The sequence below is a fragment of the Gymnoscopelus microlampas genome (genome assembly GCF_963454915.1).
Source record: "Gymnoscopelus microlampas genome assembly, chromosome: 18".
Lineage (NCBI taxonomy): Eukaryota > Metazoa > Chordata > Actinopteri > Myctophiformes > Myctophidae > Gymnoscopelus > Gymnoscopelus microlampas.
Genome location: NC_139955.1, coordinates 6,158,110 through 6,185,433, shown reverse-complemented (window position 1 = coordinate 6,185,433; position 27,324 = coordinate 6,158,110). Strand labels below are relative to the sequence as shown.

The 27,324-nt window shown below is 41.0% G+C and overlaps 1 protein-coding gene across 1 annotated transcript; it reads left to right on the top strand.

The window, feature by feature from the left end:
- The first annotated feature begins 235 nt into the window (after nt 1–235).
- Nucleotides 236–26,514, top strand: fam193b (family with sequence similarity 193 member B). The gene is made up of 11 exons (XM_084041167.1): nt 236–319; nt 2,627–2,908; nt 5,609–5,795; nt 9,645–9,872; nt 11,799–12,228; nt 14,360–14,543; nt 16,575–16,817; nt 17,328–17,740; nt 18,189–18,871; nt 18,986–19,061; nt 24,467–26,514. Exons 2-11 carry the CDS (start codon nt 2,630–2,632, stop codon nt 24,561–24,563), a joined length of 2,820 nt encoding a protein of 939 aa, XP_083897293.1. The 5' UTR covers nt 236–319; nt 2,627–2,629; the 3' UTR covers nt 24,564–26,514.
- Nucleotides 26,515–27,324: the final 810 nt, after the last annotated feature.

Sequence of the window (27,324 nt, the reverse complement as noted above, 5' to 3'; positions counted from 1 at the left end):
GGACGCAACGCGCGCGCGTGGTGGTGCTGGTGCTGGTGGTGTAATAATGGCGAGGAAGAAAAGCAAGCAGCAAGGATCAGGAGGAGGAGGAGGATCCGGAGGGCTCCAGGTCCAGAAGGAGCTGATGATGGCAGCCGGACAGCAGCCGCCGTCTCCCTCCCCCGGCCCCGGCGGCGATCATCACGGCGATCATCTCTCCTCCAGCAGCCCCGGCGCCGCGTCCCCAGCACCGCCGGGCGGCGGGGCTGGGGACGCGGCGCTGGGGCTGCTGGAGAGACCGGCGGCCACCACAACCACCACCACCCGGGCGAACAACCAGGTTAGCACGGCGTTAGCAGCAGCAGCAACCGTTAGCATGTTAGCCTAGCCTAGCCTAGCCTGGCTGGGATGGGATGAGGAATATTATTGCCAAGGATGCGTCCGTGGTGTCACTACTAGCGGTGGTGGAAAAAAAGTACTAGATTTTTTTTTACTTAGGTAAAAGTATCAATGCTATGTAGAAATACACATTCAAAATGTGCTTGTGTAAAAGTACTACAGTATTGGTATCAAAATGTACTTAAAGTACCAAAAGTAGAAAGTACTCATTGTGCAGATTATGTCCCATTTCTAAATCTTTTTCAATAGAAGAAATTTCTGCTATTTTTAAATAGGCGAATGTATAGGGCCGAAGTGGGTATAATAATAATTCAAATCCACAAAGTAACTAAAACGTAAGTTTTCAAATAGTTGTAGTGGAGTAAAAAGCACAATATCTGTCTCTAAAATGTAGTGGAGTAGAAGTCAAAGTACTACAAATTTAAATTACTCCAGTAAAGAAAAAAAAAAACTCAAAATTGTGATAATTACAGTATTTGAGAACATGTACTTAGTTACTTTCCACCACTGATCATAATAATGAAACTAATGGCTGCACTTCCGCACACTTCTGTGACGTCACTCGTACCATCCTTGGTGTCTTTCATCCAGACAGCAGCAGCAGCAAATCGCTGCAAAAAAAAATAATTAGCTGCTAGCATTGCTGCTGCTAGCCCACTGGGCTAGCACTACTCTGCTAATCCAAGCATCCTCCTCCATTATAAGCTTTGTGTTTATTTATTCACACCATCCTGCAACGAAGGATTATTAACTTTCATGAAGTTATTTTTGCATCCCCGTGTATTTATTTATCATTTATCTGGAGATGGTTCACGTCATTGTTATTTGCTACATTGGATCAGTAAATAAATAAATAATGACCTAGAAATAATAACAAAAAATAATAATTATGATAATAACACAACCATTTTATTGTTTCTTTTTGTTTAGTATTTAATTCTTTTTTGAAAGCATCCACCCACAGCACAGCAGTTAGGCTGTTAGTGTTAGCAATGCATACACTCTCCAGGTGACATTGTCTCACAGTGGGTCTCGGACAAGTTGTCTCCTTTATACCAGCAGTGGTGGAAGAAGTACTCAGATATTTTACTTAAGTAAATGTAGCAATACGTCCACAATATATTAAAAAAAAAGTATAAGTAAAAGGCCTGTGTTAAAAATGTTACTTGAGTAAAAGTACAACAGTATTGGCATCAAAATATACTTAAAGTGCTATAATGTTTGAAAATGGCAGATATACAAGCTCATAAGACGTGTTGTGAGCTTGTAGATCGTCTATTTTCAAATAGCCTATGTATAAAATGTTTTATTATATAATAATTTATATATGCAATAAGTAACTCAAGTTTTCAAACAATTCGTTGAGTAAAAGTACAATATTTGCCTCTGAGATGTAGTGGAGTAGAAGTACAAAGTATTGCAACTTGTAAATACTCCAGTCAAGTAAAAGTACCTTTAACATTGTACTTAAATACAGTACTTGAGTAAATGTACTTAGTTACTTTACACCACTGTTTAACCAGCATTTCGAACCCTTCACCCAGCCAGATCTCAGCTTGTTTGTTGGCTAGGCTAACTTTAGCACATGTTCAGTCTTATTGCTTTACACTTACTTGGGACTATGTGTACTACTAGCTACAGCAAGATGTCTTATCACACAAACCAACAACAGTGGTTAATGTTAATCAGCTTGTTCTAGGCTAACTTGCAAACTTCTCATTTTATTTACTGACCATGCTCTATTTCTTTTTTATGTGACGGTCACTGGTGTGAAAGTAGTACAAATGTTAGATTGGCTCTGGAAAACCAAGCACTAAAAGCAAGATCTTGGCATGCTTGCAGACTGTATAGGTAAACAAGCTGCTTTATGTGACTGGTACCTTTTACTCTTTGCCAATTAGTGGTGCCACATTACATTTTATACCGCATTATGTGTCATAAATCATAGTGTCACAGTTCACATTTATCATAAGTTAGAAATACAAGAAACTGCCTCTTTATTGGAGCATAATAAGTTTCAGGTGTGTGGGGGCACATTGTATCTCTCTTTCAAGGGCTTGATATACTTCTTTGCGCACGGTGTTGTGCCCCGAAAATAGTCGATCTACAAGCTCACAACGCGCCGCAGCCGTTTCCGGTGCGCGACACCGCCCCGCAACTTGAGTATAAATCCGTTTTTAATGAGGCACGAGAGTGATGATCATAGGAGCATCCATTGATCTCTAATACCTCTTTCATCTTCTCTTAGCCCATGCACACCTGCTGCCTCCTGTGCCATCGCGAGTTTAAGGACTGGGGCCAAGGCTCTCCGAACGGCCTCCCCCGGGAGGGTCACGGGACTAAGCTGGCCGACGCCGTGCCGGCGCTGTCCCAGGCGTTGCTGCGGGAGGTGCCGGGGCGCAAGCTGGCCGACGCGGTGCCCTCGCTGTCCCAGTCGCTGCTGGGAGAGGTGCCGCTGTGGATCTGTCAGAGCTGTCGTAAGAGTGTGGAGGAGGAGGAGAGACGGAGTACGCAGGAGCAGCCCACACCGGTAAATAAATACAGCGATGGGACTGATGACGGTCTGGGTCATATTGCTTGACTGACTGTTCATACATTTGTCGTCTCTCGAGCTGGATGGCTATCCCACACAGTCTCTGTAGTCTGTCACTGCGTCTGCCGAGAGCAGAGCAACGGAAGCTGTCATCTGTTTGTCAGTTCCGTCCACACAAATATAGCTTAACCCATTAAGACCTAAGGCGATTCTTAGAAGTGTTTTCCAAATACAAACAGGTTTTTGAAAAAAATAATTAAAAAAAATGTTTTCAAGATTTTTCTAAAATAGCAGATCTACAAGCTCATAGCGCGGCACTCGGTGCCGCGCTATGAGCTTGTATATCTGCTATTTTTGAATAGCCATAGACATCTAAAGTGACACAGATGCGTTCCAGGTCTCAATGGATTAAAATACCGGTATGCATTTTTGAATTTCCATTTCTGCTGGTGGGGGGAGGTCGGGCGTCCGCTTAACTCCCTTCCGATTTTCAGTGCATCCATTTTGCACGCCCAATGCTTGGGACTGTTAAGGCGAAAACATTTGAAAGTTGTTTCTGCTTCGAGAGAGTAATACATTTGTGATACATTTTACGCACATCCCAGAGCCTAACTGCAAAACACAGAAGTTCAGTTTAAACACGCTACCACAGCATGCACACATGTCACATGACACTTTGCATATTAAGCCTGCGCACACACACATAATATGCACTCATACATGTACATATACACATGTAAATAGACAGTTATACACACATACTTAGAAGTAGGACCCAATGCATACAGTACTTTAAAGCACCTCAAAGTGTGCTAATGTATATACTTGGCTGATTTTCTTTCCCCTCTACTTACTATTGTTGCTATTCTTAAATCATGATTATTGATTTCTTTGTTAGCTGCTGCAATGTTGAGGAATGAAAACCAAACAATTTTAAATTCTTGAATCTCTGAAAAAAGGAGGATAATAATTTCAATCCTTTCCGGATGATCTTGGTTAAAAACGGACACACACAAACCTAAAGAAGATCCGGAAAGGATGAAAACGTTACGTTGAAATACAAACGAGGAAAAAAAGGAATTGCCCGAAACATTCAAACAAGAGTTGTGAGCTCTCCTTTGTAAACTAGACAACATGCAACTTGGCTGTTGTCATTTGGAGGTAAACGATAAATGAATCTCATAGACTGAAGTGTAATCATCATTCACAGCTGAGGGTGGTGCCCTGTGCTAGACAAGAAAAAACACTGTAGGAAAAATAGATCTGAGCTGTTTTGTCGGATCGACTGTGTGACTCTCTCTCTCTCTCTCTGTCTGTCCCTCCATTTGTCTCAGCTTAGATGATTTACTTTAACCCATTAAGACCGGGAACGCATTTGTGTGTCATTTTAGCTTTCTTTGGCTATTCAAAAATAGCAGATATACAAGCTCATACCGTGGCACCGAGTGCCGCGCTATGAGCTTGTAGATCTCATCAAATCGTGATTTTTTTTCCCCCGCAAGTCTTTGAATATATATATTTTTAGAGCAAACATTTTTAACTCAAATCTTTGCTTCTGGGGGGTCCCTGGAAGAACATATTTTGAGTTGGGGGGTCCGCGGCCAAATACATATAATTTTGGGGGTCCTTGACATGAAAAAAGTTTGAGACCGGCTGATATTATAGCAACATAGATTAAAAAAAAAAAAACTGTTAGGATTTAGAAGACATTTGTAGAAAGATTTGCACAAATGATCACGTTTTTTTTTTTTTTTTGCAGATCTACAAGCTCATAGTGCGGCACTCGTTGCCGCGCTATGAGCTTGTAGATCTGCTATTTTTGAATGGCTAAAGAAATCTAAAATGACACAGATGCGTTCCCGGTCCTAAAGGGTTAAAATATGACATCCTACGTGTTGTTTTGTCTTTGCCGAGTGTCTCCTTTGCCTGACATAAGTTTGAGAGCCACAGACATGAATTTGGCATTCTTGATCGGTTTGACATTTCCATGTAATGCAAAACACAACTGCATTCACGAGTGTTTTCTTGTCATATTACACATGCAATTACAAAATAACAGTAATAATACTAGTCGTATAGACAAGGTTACTGGACCACTCATGGCAATGTGTTTTTCTAGCTTTCTAACATCTCTGTTAGGGATGGGCGACGATAATGACTTCAAATCCGTATCACGATAATTTCAAACTTTTAGATGAATGAAAGATTATTTAAAAAAAGTGAAAATGGCAGATCTACTAGCTCACAACGCGTCAAGATGCGATGCTTTGTGAGTTTGTAGATCGGCTATTTTCAATGTTTGTCGATATATTTTCAGTTAATTGCTCAGCCCTAGTGTCTGTGATCTGTTTCTTTCTTGTTCTGTATTACACTACATAAATCTGTGATCTTTTTCTTGTTCTATAACACTACATAAATCTGGTTAATTCCATCATTACAAGTCGATTGTAAAAGTTCCGTGGACATGTCATAATGTAGAGTAGACCATCCTAGATGTCTGTAACCGTTAAACCACTTGTTCTCAAACCTTTAAATTTCAAGGACCCCCCCTTTTACTCTTGACAGTATACAAATGGAACCAAATGGACCCGTAATCCATTTGTAAACTGACTTATAAGGCTCCATTTAGAACCCCCTCAACGCCACTTTGAGAGCTACTGATTTAAACTAATATATTTTTGTTTTTTCCTTCCTCAGGTACCGCTGTCCCACTCGTCGTCCTGCAAGTCCCAGAGCTGTGGGAACGGTTACCCAGAGCAGAGCTCTGTGGACTGGGATCCCAGCTCCTTCCTGTCAGCCCACAAACTGTCAGGCCTCTGGAACTCTGCCCACACCAACGGAGGGGTGCACTGTAACCACACGGCTGCCACACACTCGCAACAAGGTCCGTCACGCTGTTCCATGGCACCACCGTTTGGCTCATATGTTTGACCCATTTATTTCTTCATGTACAGGGCTCCAGACAAAAGCGGCATTCACACTGAGCACGATTACTATATCGAGAATGAAGTTAGCGTCCACACTTAAGGACGATAAACCAGCATATAAGTTGGGCACACACACACACACACACACACACACACACACACACACACACACACACACACACACACACACACACACACACACACTCACACAGACCTTGCTGAATGTTAGGTGTACCGGTACATTCAATGAAACATTTAATTTGCACTGGACAGATTTCTGGGTGCATGTGTGCCTAAAATGGGTGCACTCTGGAGACCTTATTTATAATGTAGTCACAAACACCAGTGTCATCATTCAGATGGTCATTAAAACTCTTAATTGCAATTGTCATGAACTACTTAAGCCCTTTTTTACTTTTACGTCATTGTGCGACACTGTCACACAGCGAAGATAGACAATCTACAAGCTCACAACGCGTCTCATGGCAATGCGTTGTGAGTTTGCAGATCTGCTATTTTTCACTTTCGGAAATCTTCACCTACAATGACATGGGGATACCAGGTTGAAAGTCGTAAAAGTAGTAGTAAACTATTGTATAACATTGCATACATCTTGTTACGTGCATTTTGGAATGCTACACCTGTAGTAAGGTGACGGTGCGTTCTCTTATCTTGCCTGGCTTGTGGAGACTTGGGACTTGGGGTGCCTGCAGGCAGTAATTCTGGGTCTTAAATTGAAGCACATGGTCTAATGCCCAATAACGTGCGTTGCTGAAACCTGTCTGCCAACATTGATCTCTGAAATAGGGCTCAGACTTGCAGAACAGCCAGCCAAAGTTTGCATTTCATAAATGGATACTTCCGTTTTCATTAATAAAATCAAAAGTTGTTAGTGGAAGGCCCTAGACGCCTACACAGTTGGCCACACAAATAGCTTTTGGTCCACATCCTGAAAAGCTAATCTTCCTAAAGATGAGGAATCTTTATTAAAATAAACAAGGTTAAATTTGATTATTTATTAGTGACATTTTTTTTTTTTAAAGATTTTTTTTTGGGCTTTTATTGCTTTATTTGGAGAGGGACAGAGAAAGTAGTCTGACAGGAAATGGGGAGAGAGATGGGGGAAGACACGCAGCAAAGGCCGTCGGGAACGGGACGCGAACCCGCGGCACGCTGTCTGTTAAGGGATTTCAACCAAGGGTGCCTAGACCGCGACGCCACGGCCTAGGCCTATTAGTGACATTTTAAGGGATATTCATTATACAGGGTACATGTAGCCTTTAATAAACTCATTTAAATATAACTTACTTCCACAGCTTTGCATAAAACTAATAGATTTAGCTCTTGATTACCCACTGACCTTCTTTAGAAATGAGGCCATCTACTTAAAAATGTTTCGTTATGCATCTCAGAATTATTATTGCAATGTAATTGTTTTGAACCACTTTAACTCTTGTTATAGCTGGAAATGTATTTATTTTTTGTTGAAAATAGCCGCTCAATGTGTGAGCCTGTAGATCGTCTATTTTCGAGAAACCTTTTAATAGTGTAAGGACAATTTTTACACTTGATGCTGATCCAGGAAACCAAGCCTTCACCAAATGCCCTTTTGGCTTATTCTGACATAACTTGTAACAGGCAATATCACAAACTTGGGCAAAATATTACATATTATTATATATATTATTTACACTTGCTACATTGACTACAAATGAGCAAACTGTGACAAATGAGGATGTGAGTGACTGGTTTTAAGTCTGGCATGTCTTTGGCTTGCTAGAGAAGCTGGTAAGTAACATTGCCAAAGATATTGATGTTGTCTGAGAGAAGAGTGCTTAAGAATCTACTGTATGAGAGGAGAACCGCAAGGCAGCTGGAACCCTTTCAAAAGACTTCATTAAGAAAAAGTCCTTGTTGGAGCAATTTCAAATCAGTTGTCCAAGAATAAGTACCTTGAATCTTACAACTATGGTGAGGTCAGGAGAAAAAAATAGACCCCATACATTTACATACATTCCTGTAAATGTTTGATAGATATAGGAAAGCCTGTCAGTGTGAGCTGGAGTCATAACATGGTGAGATTGTATTGGCAAAGGAGAGACAACTGGCGCTAATTAGCTAAGATTTTTGCTTGGCACCCGAGAGTTGGCTGGAGGACGTTTTATAATTGTGTAGATGGGAGCGCTGTTTTCCAATGGGTTTCCTGGCAAAGCACAATGAATGCAACTTTCATTGAAATGTGAAGTTTGTGTTTTGACTGAGTTTTGAATGTTATTTAATTACATTTTGATTGTTTGGAATATGTAGGCTATTGCCTCCTAGATTACAGCAGTTGCAATTTCTCCTTTTGCAATTATTAGTGAGTGTTCCAGCTTAACCCATTCAATCCGTGAACGCATACTGTGTCATTTTAGTTTTTTTTTGCTATGACCATTATTCTATACCTACAGTACTACTTACGAGCTTGTAGATCTGCTATTTCTTTGTGTGAAACTTGTGAAAATGTGTGCAAATCTTTTGAATATAGGCCTGTATGTTTTTTTAAAGCAAACCTTTTTAACTCAAATCTTTGCTTCTGGGGATTCTACAAATTCTAAATCCTACATTTTTTATTTTTTACTTACATAGCTATAGTATCAGCGGTTCTCAAACTTTTTTCATGTCAAGGACGACCCAAAATGATATGTATTCTCTACTCCACCCCCCTTTGGTGGAGTAAGCTGGTTTAGCAGAAAGTTTGAGGATCCAATGGAGTTAACCGGTTTTGTCAGACTCAGAAGCGCTTTTTAATACTTTTCATTGGTTCAATATTTTTTTTACCAACACACAGACGTAAAGGGTGTTCAATAGCACTGATTTATGGAACAAAAGCGTCAAAATGGAGTTAGCTGGTTTCTGCCCGACAGCAACAATATATTCAAAGATGTGCAGAAATGTTCACGATTTTTCAAAAATAGCAGATCTACAAGCTGATAGTGCCGCGCTGTGAGCTTGTATATCTGCTATTTTTGAATAGCCAAAGAAATCTAAAGTGACACAGATGCGTTCCGGGATTGAATGGGTTAATTGCTTTCTTTCGTCACTTGACGGACCTAGAAAGAACAACTGTAGATTGTAGGCAGAATAGGTGATCACCACATATCCCAGATTGAAAAGTTGGGTCCAAAAAAAAAAAAAAAAAAAAAAAGAACGGTGGCAAAGACCGTGATTGTGTTGATGAACTCGGATATTCCTAAATTCCTTGATAGCAAGTAATGGGCGGCACTGGTTCGGGAGGTAGAGACTAGTGGTCGTCTCGTCTTGTGTGTGAGGTTGTGTCTAGTCTGAAATATTGGTGCTTGCAAAGTGTGTGCCATTGGAATTGTAACTAGGCTAAATGCCAAGGAAGAAAGTTAGTGACTCCCTAATCCAAGCCTGAAATCTTGTCTGACATCAAGTCAACAACAAAGTCAGCCTGTAATGATCTTAAAATATAGCGTGAATCAGAGGATTCATGTCCAAACAAGACTTAGAAAAACATTTCCACGCCTTGATCTTCAGCAGGTTAGACTACTGTAATGTAATTATCTCATTATTATCTCATGTCGTCGCTGTGTCAAGGTGAAAACCTTGTATGTCCAAAACTGTTGCTTTTCAGTTCTCTACTGCCTTTCACATTTTATTTTACATCAAGTTATTGCATTTCTTTCAACTGCCTTCCAATCAATAATTAGCATTATACTTTAAATATGACCTTGGATTATAACATTGATTATTAGGCTGTTCCTTGAATTCCATTAAGCATACCGTTTTTTGTCATTCTCTAGGTGTAACGGGGGGATCATCAGCCTGTCACGAAAAAAGAGGCTCTCATGAGGCACCTGGGAAATCTGCTAAGACTTCGGGGACTAAAGTGTGTCCCTACAGTCACCCCTCGTCCCAGAACACTACCAGTGGCTCATCGTCCGCTGGGAACCCCCTGTCTACCTCAGCGGACCTTTGTAAGACCACCCCCAAGCACTTCAAGACCATGTGCCGTCGACCCACCCCACCAGGTGAGGAGGGGCGCAGCACTCCCGTGTAGGAGCTGGAACTGTCCATTAGCTTCTTGGCCATTATTCTGTCGATTGCCTTTTCAATTAATCAAATCATTGATCATTTGCTTTATTTCATATAATCAACGAATCAATGCAATTTCTTAATCGATTTTTTCATAATCGACTAAAACCAATTAGTCTCATTAAACACTTAAGACCTATTTTATGTGCAAAAATAGCCAACCTACAAGTCCATGATGTGACGCGTTGAGTTTGTACAACTGTTTTTTTTGCAATATATATATATATTTTTAGACCAATTTTTATTTTTATTTTTTATAATCGATTACATTGATTAGTTTGACTAGCTGTTATAATGCTATTACATTTGATGGCCTACAATAACTTTGCACTTGTGCTTTTTTAAGATGAAACATGTTGTAGCATGATTGGTTTCGACTGTTTAAATAGCTCAATAATTGAGCCATAATTATTATGCACTCATGTCATCTGTGACGTATGACTCTGTATGTAAAATATACGTAGAACCCTCAGATTCATCCTAGGGCTGGCCATTTAACCAAAGAATATATTGAAACTGACATTTAGAACTAACCTACTTAGGTTTATTAAAATAGGGTACGTTCAGTGCCTGCATATCTTCCATCCACTTACGTTGATATGTTTCGTGCTGTAGAAGCTGTAGAAATGGCTCACTTCCACCACGTTAAAAAGAAATGGAGATATTAAGCTTTTAGTCAAGGAGTTAACATTGGAGCGGCCGACCGGAAGGATTTTTGACATGGATCCACACCCGGCCTCTCCTTCTCAGAGACTCCTTGAATGATCCCAAAGTTTCGTTAGAGCACCCCACGTGGGCCCCACGTATAAAAAAAAAATGGGCCAAAAGCGGTCCGGACCGTTTATGGCACACGACGCATGGTGTACTTTTGGCTCCGCCCCCTCAGCCAAAAGTACACCCTGCGTATGATCACATGACCTCAATCAATTATCCAGTTCTAGGCAACATAGAGCGGGCGGGGGACTTTTTTCTTATTTCCACACAACAGCTCTAAGGTGTATTAAAGGGCAAGACCACTTTGGTAGAGGTTTGGGTTGTGTAGTTACCTTGCCATGATGTAACTCCAAAGGTGGACAAGAAATCAAAAATAATTGCTCCATTGATTAGAAATTGATAATTCAAAATATGCTCCTCATTGACTTACATTGTATGGTAAAACTGCTCTCAAAGTCACTCTTTTAGCACATAAACGAACGCAAACAAAGTTGATTCAGACAATATAGAATATCACCAAACCCAGTACTGTTTATTTTTTTAATAAAAATGTTAAAATCCTGTTGATTTTGCTATTTTTATTAGAAAGAAAACCCGGACTGGATCTCTGGATCCGGATCCGGATCTTCAAATAGTAAAATCAACAGGAAGTTGACATTTTTATTAAAAAAACAAACAGTACTGGGTTTGGTGATGTTCTATATTGTCTGAATCAGCTTTGTTTGTGTTCGTTTATGTGCTAAAAGAATGACTTTGAGAGCTGTTTCACTGTACAATGTAAGTCAATGAGGAGCATATTTTGAATTATCAATTTCTAATCAATGGAGCAATTATTTTTGATTTCTTGTCCACCTTTGGAGTTACATCATGGCAAGGTAACTACACAACCCAAACCTCTACCAAAGTGGTCTTACCCTTTAAAGACATAGTTCAATGTTGAAAATGAGTATTTTTATTTCTTATGTATTATGTGTTCTTATGTGTTTTTGTTTTGTTATGTATTAATGAATCTACACGAAAAAGTTATCAGGATTTTTTTTTATATCGCCCAGTAATCGTAATTGAGGGAAAAGTTTGTTATAGACGTGGTACTGATTTTCAGTCATATTGGTCAGCCCTAATTCATCCTGTTCTCTCCCTTTGCCCAGGTGAAGCCTTCCACCCCAGTGACCACCACCAACACTCGGACCTATCCGTACCCCCCAATAGCCCCACCGGTCTGTCATCCCAGCATTCCTCCTCGCTCTTACCCCCGAAGCAGAGCTCGGGGCAGCAGCACGGCCACGTTCCTTCTCCCACGAGCACTGGCGTGGTGGCGGCGACCCACGCTCCTTTCCCCCCGCTGGCACCAAACCTCCACGGCCCCCCCACAACCAAACTGGCTTCCTCCTCCGGTCCGGACAGCCCCACGTCGCTTCACAAGCCCAGCCCGTGCAAGAACTCCCACATTCCGGCTGTCAACGCGCAGCACAGCAAACTGGGTGCCTCTCTCATGGGCTGTAATCACCCCTGTAATGGACACAATGGGGGGACGGTAGCTTCTTCCAATGTAGGCCATCTACCAGCTGGAGCCTGCAGGTAAGAAGTCTATGTCGCATGTATGTTGAATGTTTTAGACTGGATGTGAAACTGCAAAATGAACTGTGCAGAGTCAATCTTTTACATGAGACTTATTTGATCTTTTATCTTTGTCTTAACCCATTAACACATTGACCGCCAGAGGTTAATCTCATAATGTACTCACCAGTGCCAACGTTTTATTGTTGTTTTTTTCACGTCGCCATAGACCTTGTTAAAATCCTTAAAATTGGGCTGTGCACTATTTGTAAACATCGTGGAGATCTGCCTGGTTCGAGCAGTGAAAACCACGTGTCAAACGGAGCCGCCATGTTGTAGTTAGAACGGTTTATGTTAAACAGTGATCACCGAGGAGAAAAAAACTACAAGGAGAAAATGGGGTTTCAGTTTCGTCATTAGAACGAGGGCCGACGGGATCGGCAAAACCGGATCCCGAATCTGTTTCCGGTGGTGTTACAATGAAATGTGCCGTATCGAGAATTGAAAAAAGTTTGTTTTTTTTCGGAAAAAAGCACCACAGCCCGTAAGCTACGGGATCGGCGCTTTACGGTTGGATTTATCGGCCCGTAGGCCTGGCGGTGGTAGTGTTAAGACCTGAAGCCGATTCTACAAAATGTCTTCTAAATCCCAACAGTTTTCTGAAAAAAACTATGTTTCTATATCAGTGGTTCTCAAACTTTTTCATGTCAAGGACCCCCAAAATGATATGTATTTGACCGCCGACCCCCATCTCAAAATATTTTGTTCCAGGGACCCCCAGAAACAAAGATTTGAGTTACAAATGTTTGCTTTAAAACGATACATATTAAAAGATTTCACACATTTTCACGATTTTTCAAAAATAGCAGATCTACAAGCTCATAGCGCGGCACTCGGTGCCGCGCTATGAGCTTGTATATCTGCTATTTTTGAATTGCTAAAGTGTAAAATAATGCGTTTTAGCTCAAATGAAAAAGTGACACAGACGCTTCTTCAGGTCTTAATGGGTTAATTTTCCTGACGTACTTCATCGTTGAACTTTAGCTTTTACATTGTTGAGGAACGTTCAAAAGTATTCCAAGCATTTTAGTGTCGGCAGTGATGTATGTATTGTTGAGCGTTCAATTTCATGTATTGTTCTTTTGAAAATGAATTGGCTTTGTGATCATTAAAGGGGTCGTAAGTGATAACCTTTGTTAAAATAAGTGTGGAGTGTTTGTCTGGAGACTCTTGTTTTATCAAACAGAAAATGCATTTTCCGTTGGAGTTACCAATTTTATCCAACCATGAGGGAGAATTGATACAGGGTAAACGAGTGTAATTGGCAGTGATAAAACAAAAAGGGCAGACGAAATTGGAACACTATAAAAATGTAAGCTGGTAAATGATTTGTGGGGTTCTCTCTGGGTGAGATTTGGTATGCCAATTTGACCTGAAAATGTACTTTCTGTTTACTAAAGAGCTGGAGAGATGGGTATACCCCTGTTACTGAACAAACACTCCATAACAATGATTATAGTACTTTAAAGCTGTAATACCGTATGTAACTTTTGTTGGTGAGTAGACGTTATTTTGTCCAATATGTATGGTAGAGTATGTTTACCCATTAAGACCTGGAACTCATCTGTGTCACTTTAGATTTCTTTGGCTATTCAAAAATAGCAGATATACAAGCTCATAGCGCGGCACCGAGTGCCGTGCTACGAGCTTGTAGATCTGCTATTTTTGAAAAATCTTGAAAAAAAATGTTTTAGATTTTTTTTCCAAAAACTGTCAGGATTTAGATATTTTTAAAGAATCGCCTCAGGTGTCTTAATGGGTTAATACAGTATAACCTATACAATAGGGGTGGTTTTATTTGGTCTCCCTGCCCTTCCATTGAGACATTTAGATCCTATGTGTGGTTTGACACGATCCTGTTTCTGTTTTGACACGAATTTTGACCTGATGGTCAAAATTCTATTTCTACCCTGAGCAAGCAGGCTGGCTCTATACGCTCAGTAGTAAAACATAATATAAAGACACGTGCATGGGTGACCCGGGTTCAGATCTGAGGTATTTTTTTCCCCTCCCAAATATATATATATATATATATATATATATATATATATCCCTTACACCTCCTTTTAATGTGAATGTGTGGTATTTGCAGGGACCAGGCGTGTAAGGGCCACAAACTGTCAAACGGGACGCTGTGCCACGCCCCGTCGGAGCTGGAGGAGGGGGAGGATGAGGACAGCAGTTCGGAGAGGAGCTCCTGCGCCTCGTCGTCCACCAACCAGAAGGATGGAAAATACTGCGACTGCTGCTACTGCGAGTTCTTTGGACACAACGCGGTAATTCGCAGTAGAAAAAAAGAAAAAAAGTTTCCAAAATGGTGATGTCAGATTGAATGTGATTAATAAATATATATATATATACAATACACAATAAATATACATTATCATCAACACATTAAAGGCTCTGCTGCCAACTTGTTAAACACCCTAGATGGTATTGAGACTATAGGAAATATAGGTCTCTACATCCACCCACTATTGTGACTTGTGCCACATAAACAAAATATGATTGAATCATAGAGAATTACAGAAATGGGGTAACTCGTTTAGACCAGGGTATTTTGTTACTAATTTATATATCCAGTAGGTTTCCATTGAATTTAGAATCTAAACCAATCAACATCTACACTTTAGATGTTGGATACAGTCACCCCTTCTCATGGCAGAAGGAATAGGATCTATACCCATAGCTCTGCCCAACCAGTCTTGGCAGAGATCAGACTGGTCTTTGAAAGTAGGACGTCTTCACTTTGGATGATATGCCAATTGCTCTTTATGGTACTTCTATTTCTTTTAACATATCTGTACTATATCTTATTATAAAATGCTAAATGTTCTCCTGTCGGAAAGATGGGCTTCCACTCCCCTGATGCGCCACATACCCCACGAGATGAAGAAATAAAAAAGATATTTACAGATCCCCAAGGGGAAGTGATTCTTTGACCCAGAAGTGTGCTGCTCGGTGAGCGCACAGGGGAGCAGTTAGCGGGTTAAAAGTGGACTCTTAAACATGAAGAATAGAGGAGCATGGGGATCGAGCTAGGAACTGCCTGATTCCCAGACGGGCCACTCTACCTACTGAGTGTCCACTGGACAACCCAAATGAAATGACACCACCACTTAGGCTCGCATCCAAAACATTGAGAAAAATGCCTTTGGTAGGAGCCAAGGACAATACCAGCGTGACTAGAGGAAGATAACGTAGTTCACCCGAAAAATTACTTCTTTTCTATCAATTACACACCATGAAGCCTTGAATTCATGGCGATTTTTTGTTTTTTGAGCCATTCCTGAGCAAATGATTTGATGACTGGGTCATCGTTCAATAGGAGACTTCTCCTACCGGAAAAGGATATCCGGATTATCCGCCAGTCATCAAATTATTGGCTTAGGAATGCGACAAAAACAAAAAAATCTCCATGAATTCAAGGCTTCATGGGGTGTGTAAATGATAGAATTCTTATTTGGGTGAACTAGTCCTTTAAGACCAAACCAAACACGTGCAAGACAAAAGAAAAGAAAAGAACAAACGGAGGTCTGAGACTTATTGAGAGGACGCCAGAAGGACGATTTTAAATGTAGAAAGACCTCCAGCTCAAGCACCTGTGATAAAGAGAGGGCAAAGAAAAACGGATGATGAGCCTGCTGCTGAAAACAGCCAGCCACCCAAATTAAAGCAGCCCTTTGAGAAAGAGCCAAGTTTGGCACAAGAGCAGAGTAATACTGCACCACAGCCAGCAGAGGGGGACGGAGAGGCAGTTCTGCTACAGATTAGTTCAATAATTGTAAAACCTCAGTGGTATTGTGTTGTACAATCAGCTGTGTCCCCATAGAAGGGTGTGAAATATACTTAAAGAGGGGACTGTACTGTTGCATAGTATTTTTGCTTTTACCCAGCAAAATCTGTACGAGTAGTGACAAATAAAATCAAACAACTCTGGTATGCTTTGGAAATTGGTCAGCTGTAATGTTTAACCCATTAAAACCGGGAAAGCATCTGTGTTCTGGAAAAAAATCAGCATTTTAGCTTATCGCATTGGCTATTTAAAAATAGCAGATATACAAGCTCACAGCGCGTCACTTCGTGCCGCGCCACAAGCTTGTACATCTATTTTGGAAAAAAAAAATCTTGAAAGTGTGAGAACTGCTGATCTTAGAAGGCATTTGTAGAATCGTCTTAATGGGTTAAGTAGATGCGATTTGTGTTCAGTGGGCTAAAACATGCAAGAAACACTGGTATGGTCCTTTTTTTACGTTTTGATATGAAGCTGAAACTAACGTATTACGTTTTCCTCTCCTTCCTCTCAGCCTCCGGCGGCGCCAACGAGCCGCAACTACGCCGAGATCCGAGAGAAGCTGCGCTCCCGTCTGACCAGACGCAAAGAGGAGCTGCCGCTGCGGCAGGACCCGGACGTCATGGCGGTGGCCAGCAGCAGCGCCATTGACAACCGCGACGTGGACGAGTTGCTGGACTTCATCAACAGCTCCGAACCCAAACCTGTCAACAGCGCCAAGGCTGCCAAAAGGGCCCGACATAAACAGAAAAAGAAGGTATGAGTGAGCGAGGCGGTCAGCAGACATTTTTGAACCATACCGTCTTGGCATGTCGATTTTTCACCCAATTTGATTTGCCCGTCTGGATCCTCTGATATAATAGGATTTTGTTGATGTCTGGCAGAATCCTTGTATCTCCATATGCACATAAACTTTTTTGTTTTATCGTAAATTAATGCCCTACTACATAATATTACAGTGTCACACAAAAGTATAAAAAATCTACAAGCGTTGTGATGCAACACAATGTGTGCCTGTAGAGCTGCTATTTGTGCTTTAAAAAAATATATATATATAATAATTAAGTGAAATTGAAAGTGTGTTGGGGGATTTATAAATATTTAACCACATATTAACCAAAAATAGTTTGTGACTAAATAATAACTACAATGGATCCATTAGAACACAGGTTTTTTTTTTTCATTTCCTGTAAAACAACGCTTTTTGACAGGTTTCCACCCGACAACGATGATTTAATAGTCATTATTTGTGTGGTGGTCTCTCCAGGAAAAGGCCCAGCAGGGTACAGAGGCTACAGGCAGCGACGACCCCACCTCCACCCCACCCGAACCGGCCGACGACGAGACCATCCCAGACGGCTCTGAAGCCAGCCGGCTGCTGGACTGGCCTCAGCTGGAGCTGGAGCGGGTCAACAGCTTCCTCACCAGTCGACTGGAAGAGATCAAAAACACCATCAAAGACTCCATCCGGGCCTCCTTCAGCATGTACGACCTCAACCTGGACGTCAACGACTTCCCCAAGAAGGCGGCCACCTTGGAGGGCAACCACCTACTGTCCCACCTCAACGGTTCCTCTGACCTGCAGCAGATAGACCTCGACCTGGCCCCGCTTTCCACCTTCAAGAGCCACCTGGACCTGGTTAACGGATGGGAGAGTGCCACCTCGATCTCCTCCTCAAGGTTATTGTAGTTTTGTTGTGTTTTCATTTGTATTTTATTTTGGTTTTGTTTTCAATTCCAGTGTTAGATTTGATAGTTTTTTAAATGTGTTTGCTAGTTTAGTTTAGTTTAGTTTTATTTTTTTATTATAATATGGGATAAACAGCTCAGAAAAATGGCAAAAACAGTTATTTTTGAAGATTGAAACAGTGCGTAAAACTTGCACAGTTCAAAATATTGGAAGTTAAGATTTCATATCCTCCCAAAATATTAGGCTTATTTATTTCCCCCCTGGCTTTAGTTTTGTAAATACAGACAGTTTAAGTTATTTGTTTTTTCTTAACTTTTTTGGGTATAGCCTCATTTTTATTTCAGTTCACTAAAATGCCTTTTCAATTCTAGTTTTCATTATTTCGTTCATTTTGGTAAACTAAAATAACCCTGCACCTCTTATCTCCTCTTCCAACAGCACTACCACCACCACCACCACCACCACCACCACCACAGTAGGGGGCGTCACTGCAGGTCCCAAGGAGGTCCAGAGGTTGCATACCACCCCCAGCCTCTCCAAGCTCATCCGGGTTCGTTCCCCAGATAGATGCACTTCCACTGGACCTGAGAGCATCCCGCCGCCGGCCCCGGCCCAAGCGCCGGCGCCGGCAAAACCGAAGGAGGACACCCCCTCTGACCCCAAAAACTCCTCTGCTGGGGCCAACGCTGCTAAGACAAAGAAGAGTAAAAAACAGCAACAAAGACCGGAGCAGCCGCCGCTGTCGGAGCAGAATCCCACCAAACCCGCCAAAGCAGCCCTGGGGAGCGACGCACAGAAGACGCACGAGTCTCGGGTGACTGAAACGGCCTCGAACGGTTCAAAAACTGGACACAAGCAAGCAGCTCAACACTCCACGGACAGCCAGAGAACCGGGCTCAAGAAAACGGACGAGGGCAGGTCATCCAAACAGGCAGCCAACGGGACCAACGGCGGGCTCTCCAACGCACAAAGGGGGAAAGGCGACACGGAGACGCGGGGGGGTCGATCTGAGCCGGATTCAGATGGCAAGGCCAACCCCAACGCTCCAGCCAACAGCCAACAGCAATCCAAGGGAAAGAACAAGAAGAACAAGAACAAGGGAGAGAAATCGACTGCTATTGGTAAATGAGACTCCATCTGTTTAATTACACCACACTATGCTTGTTTTGTTTGTTTTATTTATGCCTATACTGCAGTATCTATAATCATATTGTCTCATTAACATTATTTCCCAGATGATGTATTTCTCCCTAAAGACGTGGACCCAACAGAGATGGATGAGATTGATCGTGAGGTGGAATACTTTAAAAGGTACTTACTTAGGGATGGGACAGTTAACCGTTTAACCCATTTAAGACCTGAAGCCGATTTCTACAAATGTCTTGTAGACCAGTATTCTGAAAAACGTATGTTTCTATATCAGTGGTGCTCAAACTTTTTCATGTCAAGGACCTCCAAGATTATATGTATTTGGACGCGGACCCCCATCTCAAAATATGTTGTTCCAGGGACCCCCAGAAGCAAAGATTTGAGTTAAAAATGTTTGCTTTAAAAGAATATGTATTCAAAGATTTGCACATATTTTCACGATTTAAAAAAAAATAGCAGATCTACAAGCTCATAGCGTGGCGCAGAGTGCCGCGCTATGAGCTTGTATATCTGCTATTTTTGGATAGCCAAAGTGTAAAATAATGCCTTTTTAGCTCAAATGAAAAAATTACACAGATGCGTTTAACCGAAATTACTCAATTAATTAAATTGAGCAATTAAGTCAATAAATAAAATATGAATGGAATAAATCACTTAAATATAATCTATAATTGTTCCCCATACAATATTTTACAATATACAGGATATACAGGTTTTGTAGCAATCTGTATGGTGTTGTCAGGGGCTGACTGTCTTTCAGCAAGGCTTGACTGGGACAAAAGATTTGACAGTGACATTTAATTGCCTATCAAATCAAGTATAGTCAAGTATATATGCACATATACTGGACCCCTGAATATAGATGAAGTGAATGAATGGGCTCTCCCCAAATCCGCTTTACTAATAAAAAAGCATGTGGCGTGCTTTCCTTTTTTTTTTTTTTTTAAGATTTGTTTTTGGCATTTTATTGCTTTATTGGAGAGGGACAGTGGAAGTATGACGACAGGAAGAATGGGGAGAGAGAGATGGGGGAAGACATGCAGCAAAGGCCGTCGGGAACGAGACGCGAACCCGCGGCACGCTGCTACTAAGGATTTTCAACCAGGGTGCCTAGACCGCGACGCCACGGCCTAGGCCATGGCGTGCTTTCCTAAATGTAGTTTAAACTTACTGAGACAGACGCAGCCAGTAGAGAGAGAGAGAGAGAGAGAGAGAGAGAGAGACACACACACACACACACACACACACACACACACACACACACACACAGACACACAGCAAGCTCCACAAAGATGTGCAGTCTAGTTATAAAGTCATATTCCTTTAGAATGTATTTAAGTCCATTTGTTTAGGCAGTCACACTCAATGGCAAGTATGTTATAGACCCTGTGCATGGAGTCAGATGTAACTCAGAGCTGATGGGGGTGGGGAATAAAAGGTTTTCCATTATACCGCGGAGATGGGACGGGACGGTGATACACCGTATTCGTTACGTCCGATTCTGTCATTGCAGTGATGGCAGGACCAAGTACAGTGTAACACGCACAACATGCATTTGACAAATTCCTCATACGTTTTATGTCCCACGCAGGCATGCAATGCTCATTTGGTATGTTCTTGCACTCTATTTCAATGACGTGACGCGCACGTCGCTTAACACCTACACTGCAAGTCACACAATAGACAATTGATATGCATCTAGGCTTATTCCTATGTTAATTCGCTAGGTGTGAGTCGGGAGTCTTTGAAAACTTTGTTGAGGTGCGAATTTAAAGTAGTTTTAAATCTATGCTTGTGCCTGCGTGTGCTCCTGGTCAAATAGGTTCCGGCACGGTGTGCAAGGCCGTCCAGTGAGCATTGCACCCCTGGTCCCACGGCTGACTCGGGCTCGGTGGGAATGATGGCTTCAAAAAGTCCAATAAAAAATGCCATACAGGCTCGTGCACACACAACGTCTCGCATTTAACCCTAGTAACAGTAGAAGAGAGACATGGTGTGTTGACTGTGCAGGCAGTCACTGTCTGAGTCGTGTTTGTTCCATAGTGGTTTGTTCTGTGCGCCGTGCAAGTCTGGCTGGTGCAAGCGGTTTAGAAGGCAATGAACAACACGTGAAATATCTGTGTCCGACAGTATGTTTGCAGAAAACGACGATTTAAGTTACTGTATGTCCTGTGCGTGTGCACAAAAGTATGATACGATACGATTGCAGTTACCAGTAGTGTGCTAATTGTGCTTAGAGTATGACGCATGTGCAGTAGTCGCGCATATGTCGCACATGTGCAGTAGGGTGGGCCTAGCGGCTAAAATGTGCCTGACTAATGGAGTTTTATATAAACTAAGTAAGTACATTCAAGGTAGAGAAAGAAGCCTACCCTATAGCCAGAGCACTGATCAATATTCTGTGGCAAGTTGGAGGCAATAGGAGTGCTCGTGTGCTGGCCCACCCCTGGCGAACACCACGGCGTGGGCATTTTAATTCTAATAGTAGTATGACGTCATGGACAGTTAACCGCCCACAGTCCAAAGGTTAAACGTTTACCAAAAAAGGTCCAAATGCCCATCCCTATTACTTAACCCATTAAGACCTGAGGCGATTCTTAAAAATGTTTCTTGTCTAAATCCTAACCGTTTTTTTGGGGAAAAAATCGAAACTTTTTTTTTTCAAGATTTTTCAAAAATAGCCAAAGAAATCTTAAGTGACACAGATGCGTTCCAGGTCTTAATGGGTTAATTACTTGGCTACTTTAAAAAGTATGTTTAAAGTCGTCCACAGAATGCAGTCAGCACATAGGCGACAAGACGTGATGCAGGAAATAGGGCTGGGCGATATGAATTCAAATCAATATCACAATTATTTCAAACTTTTGCCTCGATTTCGATTAATGAACAATTCTTTTTCAAAATAGTGAGAATAGCAGATCTACAAGCTCACAACGCGTCACACTGCGATGCATTGTGACTAATGAACAGACCTGATTTTCATATCCCATATCTTTTTAAAATGTATTGGCAACAAGTCATTTATAGCGCCTTTATCCAATGTGCATTACATTCACCTATTCCTACACATACTGAGGGCGGAGGAAGCAATGCAAGGCACTAACCTGCTCATCGGGGGCAGTTAAGGGATCAGTGTCTTGCTCAAAGACACTTTGACACCAACACAGGGGGAGCCGGGCTCGAACCAGCAACCTTCCAATTCTCAAGTGGCCGCTCTACTGCCTGAGCCACTGTATCCCTCCGTAGTCATTATACCCATTCAATCCGGGAACGCATCTGTGTCATTTTAGATTTCTTACAGGCTCATAGTGTTCATAGTGATCTACAAGCTCATATCTGCTATTTTTGAATAGCCAAATAAATCTAAAATTAATTAAATGGGTTAACTACCCCTACAGTGTATTTTCTGTATAGTGCAAAACATGGTTTTAATGCCTTCAAACTGCTATATTTGACAAACAATTTGGCTTAAAATCTTAGACAACTCAGCAACGCGTTTCGAGTACAAGAACTCTTCCTCAGGCTGCAGTTTGTTGTATGACAGTGTAATGCAGTGAAAATATCAATATCTACACGCTCACAAGCTCGTTTTCATGTATATGGTCTAATCACATGCCCAAACTAGGGATGCTAGGTTGAGAGTAATTAACATGGATGCCAAAGGGAACGATACGATAATACTTTATTGTCAGTTTGCACTGAAATTTGTCTTGCGACCCAAAAACAGCCATGTAAGCAACATATAACAGTACACACATTTGACATGACACAAGAAAACAACAAAATACAAAATACATACATAAAGACATGCAAAGACAAGAGCAATGTCCACCACTCAGCCTACCCCTGGCTTATAACTCCTGATTAAGCCTCAATGTCGTCTGATGGACAAAGGACCTCTTCAGTTTGACCTTATTGTATGTAGGAACACTGTATCTCCTTCCTGAAGGCAGCAACCTATATTCTCCATACAAAGCATGGCTAGTGTTTGAAGTGATATTCCTTGCCAACCTTATCATACTGTTATCATACGTAGATGTATAGAGCCTCTGAAGTGGTTGTCGAACAATCTTTGAACAAATGTTCACTTGCTGCAGCAGTTGTGACTTTAAAGCTACAGACAGACATCCATACCAGGTGGTACTACAGTACTGCAGGACACTCCATAATAGCAGAGGTGAAAAACAAAAGACGAATCTGTCTACTAGCACCAAAAGATCTCAGACGGCGAAGGAAATAGACTCTTTGTTTTGTCTTCTTACCCACTGATTCAATCTGGTCTTTTCATGACAAAAGGTGGTCTATTACTACTCCTAGGTATGTATACGAACATACCTGGTTGATCTGTTCACTATGAATAGTAATGGGGGATCTGTGTATCTCTAATGGAGCACCAAAAACAATCTCTTCTGTCTTTTTTGTGTTAATGATAAGAGCGTTGTTATCACTCCACTCCACCACCTTATTTACTCTATGTTGGTGCAGTCCAGGATCACTGGAACTATCCAAAAGAGAAATCAAAACTGTATCATCAGAGTACTTTAGAATGTATTGTTCTGGCTTGTCAGTGCGACATTCAGACAGACATTTCTCAGTACTACAGCTGTCAGTATAAAGGGTGAACAGTACAGCTGAGCTTACACAACCCTGGGGAGCACCAACATTAGTGGTTAATGCTGAGGAGCAGGTTTTGTTCACTTTCACCCTCTGTACTCTGTTAGTAAGGAAGGAAGCATACCAGTGAATTAAGTATGGATTCAGTTCCAACTGTACCATCTTTGACGCCAGAATATCAGACTGTATTGTATTGAAGGCTGAAGAGAAGTCTAAGAACAGCACCCTTGCATGATTCTTATTAGACTTATCTAGGTGTTTTGTAATGAAGTGGACCAGTGTGACAACCGCATCCTCTGTACCGCAGCCTTTCTTATAAGCAAACTGACAGGGGTCAAATTTGTCTTTAGTTATACTCACAAGATGTTGCAACAGTATTATTTCCAGTGATTTCATGGTCACTGAAGTAAGAGCTATGGGTCTATAATCCTTATGTTCTTTTGGTCATTGGATTTTGGGTAATGGTTTTATGTGTGAGGTTTTCCAACACAGAGGAATTATATGTGTGTCTACAGAGGTTTGAAATATTGGTTGCCACACAGGAGCCAACTCAGATGCAAAGTTTTTGAGGAGAAAAGCACTGCACTCGTCCGGCCCATTAGCTTTCCTTGTGTTAGTACACCGAAACACTTTCCTGACATCCTCTTCAGTGATGATAATTCTGTCTCAGGGGGCAGGAAGTGAGGTGTTCCATGAGAGCCTGCATCTGTGTGTTTCAGCCCTAAGCTGCTAAGCAACTGCTCTTACTTGTCAACTATTGTTTTGCCAACCATTACATTGTTTTGTTATATACGAAGAACTTTGATTCAAACTTAGTCCTACAACGGCTGATAATTATTATAATATAAAGTATTATTAGCAGTAGTAGTATATTGATTCTCCTTTCTCAGTTAAACCACTAATTTGTTTTTCTTTCCTTTTGTCTCCCTTCTGTATCTCTCTCTTCTCTGTAGGTTTTGCCTGGACTCAGCAAAACAAACCCGCCAGAAGGTTGCAGTAAACTGGTCCAACTTCAGCCTGAAAAAGGTTCCCTCAAATTCAGCTCAATAACTTGGGATGAGTGCCGGATTACAAGTTCCCAAGTCGTCCCACCACAAACTGACTCCATAGAGAGGCCTTCTCTCATTCCCTATGTTCTTCTCTTTCAATCCCCACTAAGCCAAGGGACCCTGGTGCACAACCCTATTTCCATGCAGAAAGACTTGAGGCCAACAGAGCCAGGGATCATTCACAACAAGGCCAACTCTCCCTCTGTGATATCGTTGCAATGTTCACTAAATGACAGGTGCAAAATGGAGAAGAAAAAATATGATCTGTTAAATCCACTGCATCCATGTGTACTTCATTATGTAGTATGTAAACAGTTACCTTACATTAAATAAATATGTTTTTATCACAAATCTGAGACATTTTAACGTTGTTAAACCTCTGAATTCCTGTCGGTTCAATTTGGTGCTCTAAAAATGCTCTGATGTATTGTTCACCCATTCCATTGTGCATTGTAGTTTTCTAACTTTCTTCCCCTGACACCAATATCTTTAGACAATGTAGATGATGATCCAGTTTAGAATATTTAACAGTTTGAAGATTGTCCTGTGAAGGAAGTGCTCAAGACAGTTTGCAAGCTTAACTTAAGAAAAATACATCTGCATATTCCACTTGTTAGGCTATGTGGGCAGTCATTCTGCTCTGCTCTCATGAAGTTGACGGAGTTGATTGATGGAGTTTAGTTAATTGCGCCATGCTTATCCTCTTATTAACTCCTGTTTGGTGGCTGATCAACATAGATTTAATCGGAGTAGCTTGCGAAGATCTTTTTGTTTTAAATCGGTAATCAATGAATCATGTAAGAATAACAAACAAATGACAATTGTGCTTAATGCACAATCTGCTACACTGTTCTTTTTGTATGACATGTCATCTTTTAAAACATGAATGTTCTCAATACACCAACACATAATTAATGAGATGGGGGAGACAAAATAATCTACTGTGCTCAACACTGCTTACAGCACAAAGATGTGATGAAGTTTGTTCAAATTTCCCAGTGCATGATATGTAAAGTGATACGTAGCTTTTTTGGAAATTGACACTGCCCTTCCAATCCTGTTTTGACAAGTCTCTCACTGCATCTGTAGCTTCAGAGTCCGTCTTCCCTTGGTGTTCAAGCTTGAACATCTCCTAGACTAATAGCTCTATAATCTGATCGATGTTCTCAAATGCGCTTCTATGCTCTTTGCTGTCCAGCAGAAGGCCGTTTTGGATTACATGACTACTGTATCTCTGCACCCAACCCCGCCCCCCCCCCCCCCCCCCCCCCAACTGTTATTGTGACTTAAAAATGCCAGCTGTGTGACACACACACACACACACACACACACGGATACACACACAGCTCAAAGGTACACCAGTCCAGTGCACGACATTTAATTTAATGTTGGGACCTATCACATGATGTTTTCACGTAATTATTTCAATGTTTGTACATACTCGGTGAGTTTTTTAGAGGCCTCGTCTGCCTTTTGTCATGAGTTTTCTGGGCGGTTGTGTGTTTGTGGTATTCTAATCCATTGCTATTATTTTCACAGTGCTGTGGACATTGGTTGCACCCTCTTGATTTCACAGCGTGTCTGAAGACTTGAGTCTTGATTACCTTCATTGGACAGGAGAAAAACGACTCATGTTGATACTGTTGGGGAATTGTGGTCCTGGGGTTTAAATGTCAACAGGCTTTATTAGAAGGCTTTTCAGTAAGATGGGTTATTTCTTTCCTAAAAACAATCTGCTGAGCTTTTTTTTGTTTTCATATAACATCTGATACTTTCCAGGTTATATTCAACTAGAGAACATTATCTTAAATGTTTGGAATGTAGATTTATACTATACCATTAATAGCCAAGTGTATGTTGGCTTTTTCTTGTTTTTGTTTTTTTTATTATTCACTTTTGATACTGTGAAAATCTTTCGTTCAGAAAGATTAAAAACATTACAGTTTTTTGAACATTGCAGTGTGGTGTTTCTTTTCTAAGTTATTGTCCTTTTAGTTTTCATATTCATAAACATGATGAGCTTCTATATCTATACAACAGATATACAGTACAGAATACTAAACAACTGGCTGCTTAATACATAGTCAAAATCTACATGTTGCATCATTGATTCCCTAACCTTTTTAAGCTGAGACCAAAAATATTAATTTAGTCACCCCGGGACCCAAACATACAAAAATAAATATTGAATAACGACTTGCGCTCTTTAAAAGTGAAAATAGCTGACCTATAAGCTGAGCTTGTAAATCTGCTGTTTTCCTTTTTTCTTGATAGCTTCTTTTACATTTATGGGTGCTTTTATTTAGTTTCTAAATGTATTTTGAAAACGCTCTGAACCAGGGCTAGGTCCCCAGGAAATCTTGTTTGCAGTGGTGTAAAGTAACTACTCAAGTACTGTACTCAAGTACAATTTTTACTTTACTGGAGTATTTCCAATTGTCTGTACTATTATTTCTACTCCACTACATCTCAGAGACAAATATTGTACTTTTACTCCACTACAATTATTTGAAAACGTTAGTTACTACTAGTTACTTTATAGATTTTGATTATTATTACAAAACACAATAACCACTTCAGCCCTATATATTTCGGCCATTTGAAAATAGACGATTGTAGATCTGCTATTTTCAAAAGATTTTTAATACATTTTGAACTTGTGAAATTCTGCATAATGAGTACTTTTATTTTGGTACTTTAAGTACATTTTGATGCCGATACTTTTGTACTTTTACTTTGTACATTTTGAATTCCGGACGTTT

What these genes read in the sequence shown, in the direction of transcription:
- fam193b (XM_084041167.1), top strand. Translation starts at nt 2,630, where the DNA reads ATGCACACCTGCTGCCTCCTGTGCCATCGCGAGTTTAAGGACTGGGGC. An exon ending in CTACCAGCTGGAGCCTGCAG is followed by an intron (nt 12,229 to 14,359) that starts GTAAGAAGTCTA and finishes TGGTATTTGCAG; the next exon opens with GGACCAGGCGTGTAAGGGCC. An exon ending in ACCTCGATCTCCTCCTCAAG is followed by an intron (nt 17,741 to 18,188) that starts GTTATTGTAGTT and finishes CTCTTCCAACAG; the next exon opens with CACTACCACCACCACCACCA.